This window comes from Neltuma alba, unplaced genomic scaffold (assembly GCF_004799145.2).
Source record: "Neltuma alba isolate B1F8T4 unplaced genomic scaffold, ASM479914v2 tig00011291_pilon, whole genome shotgun sequence".
NCBI classification, from domain to species: Eukaryota; Viridiplantae; Streptophyta; class Magnoliopsida; order Fabales; family Fabaceae; genus Neltuma; species Neltuma alba.
In genome coordinates this window covers 60,837-76,790 of record NW_021636000.1, presented here as the reverse complement: position 1 = coordinate 76,790, position 15,954 = coordinate 60,837, and the positions used below count along the sequence as shown (strand labels likewise).

Below are 15,954 nucleotides of genomic sequence, written 5' to 3'. Positions count from 1 at the left end.
TCGATTAAGCAAAAGAGAAGTAGAAAACTATTAGGCCAGGATTGCCGAGACGAAATCTCCAGAATACCCCTGATTTCATGATGAAATCACGAACACGCCATTGACGTTAGTGCCCGCGTTTATAAGGGCGCGCTTCTTTCTCGTGGGTCCCGCACCCCCGGGACTCGAAGGAGGCAGTGCGCGCGCGCACACACGCTAACAATAATAATTCCTTCGATTTTCTGTTTTGTTTCCGTCTGATTGGCTCATGAGGAATATTACACGTGGAGACGAGGGTTACTTACTGTGACAGAATAAGGTAAGTAGCTCCAATCATTGGACGCCATCCGTCACACGAGTGCGGGGCGTAACACTAGCAGATGCCGTTACGTTAGCGTTGCCGCGGGGTTCATGTCATTGTGAAATGACTTTTATAGTCAACCAAAATTCATCGTGGACCTATTTCATTGGCTGACTTCGTACGATGGCTTTGCCCTGCTTCGGTAAATTCAGGCTGAAGCTGCTTTTTGGTTCCCCAGGCCTCAACAAAGGGTGATCGATGTTTTGTGAAATTAATTGTCCAAGCATATATAAAATTAACTCAAATTCTCGAACCAATCAAGGTTGTCCAACTCAAAATGTCAGGGACCAAGACTCAAAATCCCCTTAAAAAGGTGTACATATTTAATTTGAATAACATCTTGAATAAAATTATTTCCACTAAGATGATCCATGTGCTTAAAAAACTGTACTCTTTAAACGAGAGCAAAACATTTTTATGAATATAACTTTTTTTATTAACATTGTGCAATATTTTTTTTGTTATATTCCTCATGTCTTATTCATATGGCATGGAGAAAATATATTTTATCATATTTACAAGGTATTAAGAAAAAAAAATTTGTAAGATGTACAATTTTACCTTTAATTTACTATTATGTTTTTTTTGTCTACATGAGTTATAATGTATATTAAATAAGAATAAAGTTAGAAAATTGTTGAATTTTAAATTAGAGTTGATGAAGTTTAGAGTTTCTGTGTAAAATATAGTAGAAGTGACTTATAAATATGATTAGGAAAGTACATAAATAGGAAAAAATCCCAAAAAATATCTTATGTTTCACACATGGCTGAAATAGATTATATTTTTCTAGTCATATCTATAATTCATTTCTAACATGTTTTATATAGACAAAAAAAGATTTTAAACTTCACAACTTTTTTTTAAAATTTAACAACCTTTCAACTTTATTATTATTTAATATATGTTATATCTCTCAAGAACAAAATCAACATAATAATAAATAAAAAACAAAATTATATATTCGTGTGAAAAACTTATCTATCCTATAAAAAAAAAAAGAACTTGGTTATATTTGTGCAGTAAATCAATCATCATTTTTCTAATAAAAAACTCGTGTCCTGTTTTCTCAAAACAAAATTGTTATAACTTTGAATTAAAATACTATATTTATTTTGATAATTTATAATTAATGGAAAAATACATTCTCCTTCCAAAAATTAATGATTTTTTTATTTTTAATACTCTAGTATTTTTTTTTTTTGGCCAGATACTCTAGTAATAATAATATCATTAAACTAGCCCAGGTTGGCGGCAAATGGACCAACCATCGAGTTCCACAAAAACTGGACAAAGCATGATAATTTATCCCTCTTCCTGAGCATTAAGGAAAAACAACCACATGTCATGCTCATGAGTCATGACCAGGCGGCAGCATAGGATATAGTATAATTTCATTATCTTTGGATACTATTTCGCATTGCACTTTTTGACTCCCACTCTGTCTAAATCTAACTGTTATTTAATACTATATCTAGTCATTGATACAATAACTATTTGCTTATTTTGATGAGACTGAAAAATAGGATGTATTAATAATTAATAAATTAGAACAAGTCTTATATAATCTCTCCAAAACATCCCTATATATTTTTAGATTTATCAATTGAAAATTAAATAAATATTTTTTTAAAATGATAAATATAAAAGAAAAGGCAAATTACAATATTATATTTACAACTAAATTTAGCCTCCAATTAAACCTTATATTAATGATTGGATGGAGTAATATACAATGTTGTAGGTGGATTATTCTTGTAAAGCTAGAAAGCAAAACGATCGTGCTCATCTAACTTCTAACGGTTTTAGCAGACTTTAAAGATGGCGGGAGACAACTTTACTTCTTCTTTTTTTAATTATATAACACAGGTCTTGTGTGTGCCCGTGTTTTTTTTTTTAAATCAACTATGGTGATAGCCATATAAAAACAAAAATGAACTAAACTCTGTGCAGATTAATGTACGCGGGAACTAAACTCCGGTTCCAGATTAATGGATTGAGATCTTATATTTAGAAGCAAGATAAAAGTCAAACAGGGTCTTATATTAAATATTGAAGGTAGTATTTTATGTTTGAGAGGCTTTTGAATGCTCGCATAATCATGGGAACTATTTAGTTTCAATAACTTTAAAATCCCTGCATAAGGGGAAAAATTGGAATTTCACGTAAGTATGTGATTAGTGTTGAAGCTGGAAAAGTTGCAGCGCACATAAATTCACTTATTTAGCTGTGAAGGAATTAGATCGAGAAATGGTTTTCATTACAGCGTCAGCGTGATTGAGATCCAGGGCACGTCAAGATTAACAAAAAAAACATCCAGGGCATATAACGTTGACGTTGGTATTCTCGTTTCTCACGACCTATCCGTCAATACTCCACATAAAAACAAATACTCGACTAATAGAATTGAGTTTAACGAAATGAATTAGTCCCCATATTGCAATAAATAAATATTTGAATCCCTGCTAAGAAGAGAGTGCTCATATTTAATGCATGACAGTATTTCAAATATATTTATTTTCAATAAAAGAATGCCAAAATAAAAAAAACAAAACAAACAGTTGAACATGCTTTTAGATTTTTCGTCATTTTATTTCTGACCTAAGCCATTAGACTACTTTGATTTTTATGCAAGCTATTGCTTTGATTGCTTGGTGCTGACCCAAGCCACTCCCTCCATTTGTTATTATAACAAATAATTATCAAAGTCATGGAATTCAAAATATTAATTAAATTTAACTAAAAGTAATAAATGTGTAAGATATATAGATAGTTTTATAACCATATTATTGTTTGTAAAAAAAAATACACGAGAGATAATGAATAAAAATATGTTGCCGAAAGATAATAAGTGGCATATGCTTAATGATAAAAATGGAAAAACCAGATTAAAATTTCAGGCAAAAAATTTTGCTTCTTATATTTAAAGACACCGCTACAAGCAATATTATTTCTTTGTAAAGGGATGGAAGGAATGTTACTTTTGACAATTATTTTATCTGTTTTTTATTTGAAAAGTTTGTTTTGATTTTAACGGAGGGACCCCAATTTTTTTTAATCTTCACGTTTATTATTTTAGTCCAAACCATCTTTATTACTTGCACATATTAATTAAGATAAATAAGTTGCCAAAAATTAAAATAAACAAAATTTTAGAAAAACTAATACTCCTCCGGTCCTTAATATAAGATCCATTTAACTAATTTGATTAAATTAAGAAAGTTAGGTAAATTAATTAATTATAAGAAAAGTGACATATTTTTCCTAAAATACCATAACCCTATTTTTTAATACATCATTTCCCTCTTCTACTTGATTATAGTTGAGAGAGTATTCATATGAGTATTTTAGAAAAAAATTAATAAATATGAAAAATGGGTCTTATATTTAGAACCAAAACTAACTCAAGAACTGAGTCTACATTAATGACCGGAGGAGTACATATTTTTGGTTTGATAGCTCAAATGAGAGACAATCAATGGTTAATCAATTGAGATAAACAACTGGTTAATCATATTACATAGAATAAGGCTTAAAGTGATCTCAGCCTGCGCCAACAAAACAACTGAGAGATGTCGTTTGCAGAGTACTGATACTTTTGTTTTTTGTTTTTTTTGAACAATAACTGGATACTATTACCTTAAAAGCAAAATTTTACAAGGCAAAGATAGAAAGACTAAGCGGAAGGAAAACCATTTAATGGTCTCAACGATCTACATTAGGCGCTTACGTAGTCAATTGAGAGGATTTTATGCTACTAGTACTTTGATTTTTAAATAGAGGCACCAATTTTTTAAATAGGTAAATTAGAGGCACTGAATAGTATATTAAAAGGGACTGAATAGTATATATAAAAAGAAAAAAGAAAAAGGACTGAATAGTATCAAGTTAAAATTATAAATCGAGTTATAGATAAATTAAAATTATAAGTACATCAAATTAAAGTTTAAAAGTTGAGTTATAACCTAATTAAAACTATAAGAATTAAAAAAAATTCTTATTTTTCAAACAAAAATGTAAACTAAATATGTAAAAATTTTGTAAAAGTTAATTCACCTTCTCGCTTCATCAGAGCACAAAATATATACTACCTCCGGTCCTAATTATAAGATCCAGTTAACTTATTTGAGGAGATTAAAAAAGTAAATTAAGTTAGTTATTTGTAATAAATAAGTATTGTCATTCCTAAAATATCCTTGTTAATTAAGTGTATTGGCTAGAACTATCATTTTTAGAAGGACTATTTTGGAAAAAATGCATAAATATGAGAAACAAAATGGATTGAGGTCTTATAATTAGGACCAAATAAAAAGTCAAATGGGGTCTTATATTAAGGACCGGTATTTCTAATACATTTTTAATAATATATCTCGCCCGATCGACAACGCTGAGAAAATTTTTTTTGTTACTATATAGTAGTATTTACTTAATTCATTAATGAATTTGAAGAAAGGACATAACAAAAACGGCGTAATCCGACCTTGGCATGTTCATTCATATGCGTTTAAGTTTTGTAATTTTTTTTTTAAAAAAGGAAAAGACCCTATCTCTTTTTTTTTTTTTTAACCCTATCTTATATCTTATAAGGCAAATAAAAGCAATCTGCGAGGAAAATTTTTAGTTACTGTGCACTTGCGTAATTCGTTAATGAATTTGAACTGGGAGGGGAACAGAACAAAAACAATGGAAAGCAGCGCAGGGTGCAAAGCTAACGAAAGTGGTTGATCCGCCGCGCTTTGATATATCCGCCCTCTCCTAACTCCCAACGGACTTCTCGAGGTTTTTCCCTTCCTCTCTTCAAATCCTTCCAGTTTTCTTCCCTATCTAACATCACTCTCCCGCTCGGGCCATTTCCATTAGTCTCCCCCTCCTCCTCTCTCCAAAATGCAGTCTTCTTTCTCTCTCTCTTTCTCTCACAGCTCCGCTGCTCCCATTTCCAGATCACATCATTATTCAGAGTGTTTGGCGCTCAGTGATAATGGAGGGCTTTTGAATTTTCGCTTCTGTGGTTTAAGGCGCGAGGCTTTAGGATTCACTTCTCTCAAGCTCAGTGATACCAATCGTAGAGTGCATCTCTCTAGTCGCGGGCACCTCAAGAAAGTAGCGGCTGCGTTGTCCGACAATGGGGCCCCTCCTAAATCGTTCGATTACGATTTGTTGATCATTGGGGCTGGCGTTGGAGGCCACGGAGCGGCGCTTCATGCCGTCGAGAAGGTAACATGAACGGATTGATTCAGTTGATGCTGAAATGGGGTTGTTCTTAGTTCCGAGTTCAGTAGAACTTGCAATTATAAAACCATATTCACGTCTCAGATCTCTACTCAGATTGGTATAAATAAAAAAGAAAAAAGGAGGGACTTTGATAAAGAAGGCGGCCTGCTTCGGTGCCTATATCTATTTGAAAGCTGAGTTGTGTTGAACTGAAAAATTCAGCTGGATTACGTAGCTGTTTTAAATCTTTCCTCTCAACAGGCTTACTTACCTAATTATGAATCCACAACTGATCTCACTTTCGTCCGTTACGTTCTTTCACATAAAAGAATTTTCCCGAACAAGCTCAAACCATTATTTCGTTGCTTAAGTTGCTTTTATTGAGTGAGATATCGATTTTGATGGGAAAGAAAAGGTTAAAACAGCTTGCATATTAATGCTTTCATAAGAACGACTTTCTTGTATGTTGATTTGCTGTAACTAATAAGCTCAGCTTGGGTAAATTATCCTAGAGAAATTGAAATAACCTGGTGGCTACAGGGTTTGAAAACGGCCATTGTTGAGGGAGATGTTGTAGGAGGAACATGTGTAAACAGAGGCTGTGTCCCTTCTAAAGCTCTTTTGGCAGTTAGTGGACGTATGCGTGAACTACAAAGTGATCATCATTTGAGATCCTTGGGCTTACAGGTAAAAATAATATATAATCATGTTTTTCTAAATTTAAAGCTATGATGTGTTGTGCGATTGAGAGATACTGGTTTCACCATCAATTGTTTTTCTGGCTTTATTTATTTCAGGTTTCTGCTGCTGGGTATGACAGGCAGGGAGTAGCTGATCATGCTAATAACCTTGCTTCAAAAATCCGTGGTAATTTGACCAATTCATTAAAGGCACTAGGAGTAGACATACTCACAGGTTTCGGATCCATTCTGGTAAGTGATGTGTTGTGTTATGAGTGGTCTGCCATTTCTGTTATGGTCAATTTGTAAGGATCGGCCACGTCCTCTTTGGCAAAGGCTTGCCCAGTTTACCTTAAATCATGAGGCTGCAAAAAGTGACTGAGTATATTTTTGTTTACCGCCATATTTATGAATCCATGCAGGGTCCTCAAAAGGTGCAAGTTGGCTCTTCGAAAAAAATAGTAACCGCAAAAGATATAATCATTGCAACTGGTTCTGTTCCTTTCGTTCCCAAGGGCATTGAAGTTGACGGTACTGATTTATCTTTTGCTCAACATAATGTTAAAATGTTACTTTCTTATTATGTTATTTTCCCTGTTCTTTTTAACTATACATAATCCTGCTTACTTAGGATTTAGTAGGCTTGTCATTCAGCTATAAGATGCTAAAGTATACTGTCTATTACCGAACTTGTCAAGTCTGCATTGAGTTCAATGATAGTGCTATGGATAAGTACAGCGATCTTGTAATGGTAAACCAGAGTTGGTTAACGGTGTGTTTAAAGATGAAGCACATTTCCATGATGTGATCCTTGTAGCTGACTCACCCAGTGGGATAAAGTTTGTTGTTGTAAATATTGTTATGCTGTGTCCATCTCTACAACTAGTATAATACTCTTGCTTGAGACTTCTGATCTTGTATCTCTCTTGTCTTCCATTTTCTGGTTTCTTCTTGTCCGATGCACAAGTTAGGGAATCATGACTCTATGGTTGCTTTTTAAGAGTATTTACTTAGTAATTACCTGCAGGGAAGACTGTGATTACCAGTGATCATGCGCTCAAACTGGAATCTGTTCCTGACTGGATAGCAATTGTAGGAAGTGGTTACATTGGCCTTGAATTCAGTGATGTCTATACAGCTCTTGGAAGTGAGGTAAATCCTCTTCGTATTACTCTACTTGTTCTCTGTTACTCTTCCTTCTGGAGTATGTAAAAATTCCAAATAGCTGAACCCAGGTGTATATATAGGTCCCAGATAATCTATTTAAGACCATATACTTCGCCATGCTTCTTTTTAGTACAGAAGTGGGCAGATATTTAATTTATTAATTATGCAAGTCGTTTAGTTAGCAATTATATGCTCTTCAGGTTACTTTCGTTGAAGCCTTAGATCAACTCATGCCCGGATTTGATCCTGAAATTAGCAAGTTGGCTCAAAGGGTTCTGATAAATCCCCGAAATATTGACTATCATACTGGAGTTTTTGCCTCCAAGGTAACTGACTACAAATTGTAATTGCTTGATTGAATTTTTGTTGGGTGGCTTTTTAATGGGTCATACTCGTATTTTCTATAGATAACTCCTGCAAAGGATGGGAAACCAGTTATCATTGACCTCATTGATGCAAAGACCAAGGAACCTAAGGACACTTTGGAGGTGATATGGCCTTTTCCTTTAAGTTACAAATTTTCTCACTTTGTCTTGAACTGTCAGATTTTCTCCCATAAAAAAGAAAAAGAAGAAAAAGAAGAAGAAGAAGAAGAAGAAGAAGAAGAACTGGCCAGATTGAGTTAATTGTCAATGAAATTAAATTTTCTAAAGCCAATCCTAACTGAGTTAGAGCATGTATGGGGAGGTACACGATTGAAATCTTAAGCGCTGATGGATAAATAGGTTATGGGAGGTACACGATTGGAATCTTAAGCGCTGATGGATAAATAGGTTTTGTTTTTCCATCTTGCATTGTCCCTTCCCCCTTTCCTAATGGCATATAATTGGTCGTGCATTGCTTCAGAGACTAGTTGCTTCTGCATCACCGTTGAACATGTTATTGCGAACAAAAATCCTTAAACATTTTGTCTGGCTCTATGACTGGTGACCACAATTACAATCTATAATGCACATTGATAACTAGTCTATGTTTTATATCTGCTTTTTGGGTTTGCAAATTTAATCACTGTTGGATATATTATAAGCTATCAATGCTGGTTCATTGCAGGTGGATGCTGCACTAATAGCAACTGGAAGGGCTCCATTCACACAAGGACTTGGCTTGGAAAATGTACGTCTTCCCAATTCCGATGATTAAAGTGCATTAGTTTCCCTGAAGGAAGTGATTAAACAATCTTGTTGACTGTGTTCCTTCAGATTGATGTTGCAACACAGCGTGGTTTTGTTCCTGTGGATGAGCGCATGCGAGTAATTGATGCAAAAGGAAATCTGGTTTGTTCCAAATATCTTATGAGAAATGATTTTTCTCCAGCTTTGACTTGTGGTTACTGAAACAAGGTATGGAATGTTAGGTGCCTCATTTATATTGTATTGGTGACGCAAATGGCAAGATGATGCTTGCTCATGCTGCCAGTGCTCAAGGAATTTCAGGTGAGTGCGTGGGTGTAAACGTAGTTTTTGCTACTAACATTTGAGTCTTTGGCTCCCGTTCCACTTAATAAAGTAACTTCTTGCAGTGGTTGAACAAGTCACTGGAAGAGACTATGTGCTGAATCATTTAAGCATCCCAGCTGCTTGTTTCACTCATCCTGAAATCAGCATGGTTGGATTGACGGAGGTATACATTGAGCCTTTTTATTGTGTCACTTTTAACAACGAATCTCAATACAGTCCTCTTTCTCATGCATGGTTGATAACTCTACATCTCCCATTAACTCTCCCACCCCTTTTCCCTATATGTATTAGATGATAAATTCTCTGCTCAAATCCTTGTCTTCCAATCAGATGAACTAATGAGATATAACCGAATATATACACTTGCAGCCTCAAGCAAGGGAGAAAGGTGAAAAGGAAGGATTTGAAGTAAGTGTTGCCAAAACAAGTTTTAAAGCTAACACAAAGGCCCTAGCAGAAAATGAAGCGGAGGGACTTGCCAAGGTTATGTTTCTGTATTCCTTTATGTTTCCCTGTACAGAAGACTATGTTCACATTAAATACTGCTAACGAGTTGCCCGCCAAGGAGTTTCCGGCGTGATACAAGTTACTTGTCCTTGTACTAATTGATATTCCTGCTTTACTTGATCTGCATCACTGTCATTTTCCTTTAGATGCATTTTTAATATTCTCGCGCAGCTCTTTGTATATCTTTCTTTTGGCCAAATACCCAGATTCATGGATCTCTGAGTGTCGTTTATACTATTTTCATGCAGCTGATATACAGGCCTGATAATGGAGAGATACTAGGAGTTCACATATTTGGGTTGCATGCAGCAGATCTTATCCACGAAGCATCCAATGCAATCGCATTAGGGACACATATTCAGGTGAATTTTCCTTCCTTAACCACCATTACGTACACACTGCATATGTGGTTATAAATGATTGCGCAATTACATGTTCATATTGAGTTGTTGATTACATCTTCAGAGTTTCTTATTTTCGTTCATGTCTTTTCATAAACTCACCTGTCAATATCGACACAAGTCTTCCTGTAAGGCATGCTTGACCTTGTTTGTGGTAAAATGCAGGACATAAAATTCGCGGTTCATGCTCATCCAACTTTGTCTGAAGTTCTCGATGAGCTATTTAAATCTGCAAAGGTGAGCCTTCCATTGCATCATAGTGAGTATAGCTAATCTAGCCTTCCCTGTTCTTTTTCTATGGTGATGCATCAAGAATGTAGGTGTTAACTAAATTTTCTTTTGGACCAACGTTGGCGATCAAAACAAGTGACCTGTTTCACCTTAGAGTTTTCTATCTAATTTGAGTTGATAAAGTTCCTCTCTGGTGCCATTCCAAAACATACGTGAATCTTCATTCTCTGATGCCTCGTGAAACATCGTTCTGGTGTACAGTGCCTCTGAAAGCACATAAGGAATTTCCTTTTCAAATTTGCCTGACTGATTTTAGGAGAGGGTGAACATCAGATTATACTTCTATTTACATGTAGAAAAAGAAGAGTTGAAATGCACACAACACCACACACTTTCACTAGCGCACTTACGCGCACATACAGACAGCTAATTCATTTTGCCCGGTTCATTAATACGCCCCTCTTCAATTACTGAGGCAGGTCAAAGCACAAGCTTCGAGCCCAGTAAGTGAAGCAGTCGCAGTCTAATCATCAGAGTATAAATTTTTTAAGAAATTTGATTGTGATAGGGAGTTCCGAGACGTTACTCATCTCCAGACAGAGGGCATGAGCACATTAGCAGACCTGTAAGAGAAGAGGACTACTTGAGGGAATCAGCCGACAGCGTGAGAATGAATGGGCACCATATATTATTTTTGATATTTCAATTTCTTACTTTTCTTAGTGCCTGTCATAATTACCTATTTTCGTTAGTATTGCGTTCTAGAAACTTGTTCTCCTCTTGAATTGCGGCCATCATTTCTCGAGAGGCCTTTATTTATAGCAGCCTATTCATGTTTTGTGGTATTTCAGTTTTGAAGCCAGTGAAAGTATGCTAGTTTTATGAATTTCTTATTAAAATAACAGTGTCATAGAATATTCTGATGTTGCCGGCTCCAGCAGTTAATACGAGTGTAAATCTATGGTACACTCGAATCGGTCTTCAAACCTAAATCGCTTCCATCGTCCATTTTCTTTAAAGGACTCTAATATTATTTGGTTAATAAATTTTCGATTCATCAAGTTTATATAAATTTCAGTTTTAATCTCTTAAATTTCATACGATGGGTATTTGATCCTTAAGAGGCAAAATAATCTAGACATTTATTCAATTATAGGAATTAATATGTTAGACATAATAAAACTTGAGAAACTAAAATTTAAAATTTGAATTTTAAAAAATTAAAATCAAAATGCGGGCAAAATTAAAGAGATAAAAAATTATATTAATTCTTTTTATTTTTTCAATTTTATTAATTTCCAAAAAAAATTTGTTTATTAGCTATTGATGAGTATATTTTATATTAGATGTCTTTAAAGGAAAATATATCAAAATGGGGGGAAATAATTGGATCATAAAACCAACAACAGTTCTCTTGCACATCATTGAACTTTCAAAAAAATGACTTTTACGGTTTTAACTCAATCTTATTTTTAATTTACAAAAGTTAGTTAAAATAAAAACCACTTTTAACAAGCCTTAAGTTTGAGCATATGATGGATTTGTTTGTGTTTTTTTTTTTTGGGGGCGGGGGGTGGTGTTAATAGCTTTTCAGATACTGCCGATCCAGACAATAAAACCGTCCTCCCAATCTTTATTCTCAACCAACGTTTGGGGCCGCCAAACAGCAACCCAAACAAGCTCAAAATCATTGTTAGAGTTAGGATCGATTTGAAGTATTCAAGGCTTTATGTCGGCAAACAACGCAAGGCAATAAATTCGGAAGTCACACACAGTACGCTGAGAATGTTTCCGACTTTCCACCATGCCAAGATAAATCGAGATTTTCATTTCCCGGAGAAAAAGGTCGAAAAAGGTCAAAAAAGGTTCCAAAACGCCGCTGCTTCTCGGTCGAACAAATTAAGAGATGCTTCTAGATGACACATTCCGAATTTTAATTAAAATAACCACTGACAAGCCCAAAAATGACCTTCATCAGAGGGTGAATGTTTCTGGGAGAAGCACAAACACATCCGCGACATTGTTGAGGTCGAACCGATGGATGCTCGACTGAAATCGAAATAAATAAAAAAAACTACACGAAGATCAGAGTTTGAAGAATGATGTTGTTAGAGCGACTTTGCAGGCAGCCATCGCCATCGCCGCCGCCACCACCAGTTTACCATCCAGCAGCGCTTAAGGCACAAAGGTCATGACAGTAAAATAGCATCGGAGGCTGTCACCAAAAAAAAAAAAAAAAAGCATCGGAGGCGAGTTCACAATGATAGCAGACGAGGGAGTGTTGGTTTGGATTCGACAATGGTGTTGAAGGCTCCTGATGAAGATGGCAGCCATAGAGGCGACGGCCGGAGAGGAAAACTACAAAGAGGGAAAGATGGTGGCGGAGGTGACAAATCATGGTGTAGGCAGAAATGGCTTAAGAATTTAGTTCCGGGGATGGGACCAATTCCATCGGACCTTAAATCACTGATTCCAGCTACTTAACTGGAATTGGTTTCCTAATGAATCCAAAATCTGAAATACCAAACAAGCTTGGCTCAAGAATCTGTTTCCAATTCCACTTCGACAATCAGAATTCTCGCGTGCCAAACGAGGCTTTCTTTCAGTAACATGTTATGATTACAAATCACGGTTTCAAAGCCAATCTAGAAACATGCTGGGATATATCCCCTATGCTCCTGAATAATCACAGGTCGAATGAAAGCACAAGTAACTTCTACGACTAGACAACTGCAAAGACAAGATTCAACCGGGGAAATGAACTGCAGGATGCAGAAACAAACACATGCAACGAAAGAAAACGCAACCATCTCTGAATATCAATATGGTGATCGAATTGAAGAGTTATAAATAGAAGATAACAACAATACTGTATTACGAACTAGGGCCGAATGTTAGAGTTGATCGACACACTGGAGAAAACTCAGTTCGCTATAGTAAACTGATCCCAAAAAAAAAAATGCCACGCTACAAGACGAAATCTAATCTATCAAGGAAAATACTTGTAGCTCCATGACAGAGTGCTCCCTTACTCTTCCTCGGTGGCTGCTTCAGCACTCTTGTTGTTATGCTTCCTGGCATACCTCTGGTTCCTCAGAAACTTAGGGTCCATCTACAATAATTCCCCACGAAAATAAATCAATAATCACAAGGCTTGTCTTAAAATAAATATAATCAGAAGATTGATATAACAAAAAACTAGATAAATAAAATAAAATTGTACCCCTTTGGTGGAAGTATGACGGTGCCTCTTCGGCTTTTTGATGCCATTCTTATGGGCCTTGTAGGACTGATTGTGAGCTGTGTGGTTCTTCGACTTCGCCATTTCTGCAATCAAAAGACATAAAACTGAGCATTCGATAGAAAAAATGGTAAATGAAGCACGGAGATCATGACCGGTAGCGAAACGTGCGATTCGAAACCACGCACCGAAACACAGGTGAAAGTCCGGCTCGCCTAGGGTTTTCAGCAAACAAAAATTGACAGGCGAAACACAGATGACAATTTATACCTGATCTGAAGACTAAGCCCTAGGGTGGTGTGTGGACCATATTTGACAATTTAATGACGATAGTGCCCTTATAGCTTGAAAATGGGCCTGCAGGGACTGACCTGGGCTTAGAATGGATCGAAATTTAGCCGAATAAGTTCGGCCCAATAACTGCCATTCACTTTCTTTCGGTCGTGAGCTCACGTGATGCTTTTCTTTCCCTCCCAATACTCACAGGAAAACCGTCGAAACTTTAAAAAAACCACTCTTTTTTCTTCTTCTCCTCAGTTTCTCCATCACTCTTTCTTCTTCCGCTTCATTTTTCTTGCAAATCCACCAATTTACAGGCATGGGTGAGTCAGGAGAACAAGGGGCCAGTGGTTCACAAACGGCTATGCAACTGCAGGGAGGGTCTTCCTCATCGTCGTCGCCGACAGGCGGTGGTGGAGTCGTGGTCGGAGGAGGAGCGTGGAGGGTAAACAAGGAAGTTACACTGCCTATTCTGATGGCATTGAAAGAGAGCTTGGAAGCAGAAATAAGGCAGGTTAAGACTCTGATAAATATGGTACATGGAGAGGAAGTTTTCGCGGCGGCGGAGGAGGAGGAGGAGGAAGATGATCGGAAAAAGGCATTGGCAGATGAACAGGACAGGAGCTTGGAATTGCAGATGCAGATAGAGGTCATGAAGCTTACTCTTTCATGTGGCTTTAATGGAGGAACCGCCTCTTATTGAATTAACAACATCTCAGTACATATGTTTTTGGAATCTCTCCTTTCTCAGCATTCCTTTGATCTCCCGTCAGATTCTGTTCTCTTATGAGCATTAGCTTTATTTGTATTGGGTGATTTGGGTCGTCCGTTCTAGTTCTGGTTTTCTTTTTCCTGTTGTATTCTGTTTCCTCATGAATAAAATGAGTCTGTAACTGTAGATGAATTCATGATCGATCGAAAGATTTATGATGGGGTGCATTATGAAATATTCGCCCTGCGGATGAGTATTTGCTTTTACCTGTGAAGCATACCTAAACATGGAGAATATTCGTTAATACTGCTGATACTACGTAAGGAAGATTGGCACCTTGAGACTGCATTATTATTGAGTTGACGATATAGATTGCGGTGGGTTTGCGCAGATGGTCCAGACACGTTTGCTTGAAAATCTCCAGAGGATGAGTGGACAAGATGATATTCTTGCGGTGCAGGTGAAGAAATAAGCCAAGTTGTTGTTATGTATTTAGCAGATGCGGGTTCGATTTCGAAAACAATATATTCGAAGTTTAATAGATTAAAAACTCCTGAAGAATTTCGATTTGATGCACAGTGAAAGAAGAATTCAACGAATTTCTGTTGTTCTTTTAATCTTTAACGATTCTCCTTCCCTTATTTAGGGCCATTGAAATTGAAACTCTCTTGCATGGCAAAACTTTGAAAAAAAATTAGTTGTTCCTATTTACCAGACAAATTACAAATTTTGATGACTAAATGAATTTTTTTGGTAAATAAAAATTTATGTGAATTGGGTCACGAAAACTTATCAAAATGACAGTATGCTAGTTAAACCCGGCTCTTATTAGTAGTAATATGATAATTAAAATAATTCGAGATTCCGTTATCAATACCCAGTTGGTCTTAGGCCGACCCAAATTTTAGAAAAGGGATCAAGAGTAAGTATTCTTAACTTTTTTCCCATCTGTATTGGTATCTTTTTATTAGAGAAAATTCTGTTCAAAATACTATTAAGTATTTAATATGAACAGCTCTCATAAAGAGATTCAAAACTTAATTTAGCACGTTATGCGCAGGTTATTAAATTTTAAATCCATATTTGTTGTGGCAATTTACGACAAGAAGCCTTCAGCATATTAAGCCAGGATCTAATCTTTTTGCCGGGTAACATGATCATATTCATTGGGCCCATACAAACTAGGAAACTTTTGACTAGCTAGGAAAATTGGAGTGAAAATTCAAGTTTTGGGCTCCAATTGTTTCAAGTGTCGAGGTTTTGTACACATGCCCATGTTGTTCTAGGCAGCTTAAATTGACCTTGCGTGACCCATTGAGGAGTTTGAGATTTGAGATCCAATGACCGTACAAGTTGCAAAAAAAAATTGATAATGAAGAACCGTAGATCTTTTGAATATATAAATATTCAGATATTTTTTATTTGCAATATCTGATGTCATTAGATTTGAGCATTGTCAAACCCAAACAGAACTAACTCTTGTAAAAAAATGTATTTTGTATTTAAACTTTATGCGTAGGTGATCATAATCTCCTTCATTAACAAATGCAAATTGGTAGTCAAACTTCTTCTCCCCCCCACCCCAAAAAAAATGAATATGCTCTCATTTTCCATCCCATCAATTCATTAGGCATACGTTGCAGTCCTTTTTTTCTTACAGCGTCGGCTTTAGGGAGTCTCAGCTCTTAAAACTGGACTCCCTGGAATTACGAATTATATGCAATATCA

General features: G+C 36.0%; 2 protein-coding genes across 3 annotated transcripts; one reads left to right on the top strand and one right to left on the bottom strand.

Moving 5' to 3' along the window:
* The first annotated feature begins 5,102 nt into the window (after positions 1-5,102).
* On the top strand, positions 5,103-10,896 carry LOC114711500 (dihydrolipoyl dehydrogenase 1, chloroplastic). 2 transcript variants are annotated; one of them, XM_028895915.1, is made up of 15 exons: positions 5,103-5,554; positions 6,092-6,238; positions 6,349-6,483; positions 6,654-6,762; positions 7,259-7,383; positions 7,599-7,724; positions 7,806-7,886; positions 8,449-8,511; positions 8,598-8,672; positions 8,753-8,831; positions 8,918-9,018; positions 9,225-9,338; positions 9,611-9,724; positions 9,929-10,022; positions 10,474-10,896. In XM_028895915.1, the coding sequence occupies exons 1-15, from the start codon at positions 5,225-5,227 to the stop codon at positions 10,503-10,505; spliced, it is 1,725 nt and encodes a 574-aa protein (XP_028751748.1). In that variant the 5' UTR covers positions 5,103-5,224; the 3' UTR covers positions 10,506-10,896. The 2 variants fall into 2 exon arrangements, with proteins under 2 accessions (XP_028751748.1, XP_028751749.1); XM_028895916.1 differs by having other exon boundaries at positions 5,105-5,554; positions 9,929-10,000.
* Positions 10,897-12,780: 1,884 nt separating this feature from the next.
* LOC114711504 (60S ribosomal protein L29-1-like) lies at positions 12,781-13,498 on the bottom strand. Its single transcript, XM_028895918.1, has 3 exons — positions 13,424-13,498; positions 13,218-13,321; positions 12,781-13,106 (listed from the first exon to the last, which is right to left on the bottom strand). Exons 2-3 carry the CDS (start codon positions 13,317-13,319, stop codon positions 13,023-13,025), a joined length of 186 nt encoding a protein of 61 aa, XP_028751751.1. The 5' UTR covers positions 13,320-13,321; positions 13,424-13,498; the 3' UTR covers positions 12,781-13,022.
* Between the last annotated feature and the right edge of the window lie 2,456 nt (positions 13,499-15,954).

Coding starts and splice junctions, on each gene's coding strand:
- LOC114711504 (XM_028895918.1), bottom strand. CDS start 13,319: ATGGCGAAGTCGAAGAACCACACAGCTCACAATCAGTCCTACAAGGCC. Junction 13,107..13,217: donor GTCATACTTCCACCAAAGGG/GTACAATTTTAT, acceptor GAATTATTGTAG/ATGGACCCTAAGTTTCTGAG.
- LOC114711500 (XM_028895915.1), top strand. CDS start 5,225: ATGCAGTCTTCTTTCTCTCTCTCTTTCTCTCACAGCTCCGCTGCTCCC. Junction 8,512..8,597: donor AAGGACTTGGCTTGGAAAAT/GTACGTCTTCCC, acceptor GTGTTCCTTCAG/ATTGATGTTGCAACACAGCG. Junction 9,725..9,928: donor CATTAGGGACACATATTCAG/GTGAATTTTCCT, acceptor GGTAAAATGCAG/GACATAAAATTCGCGGTTCA.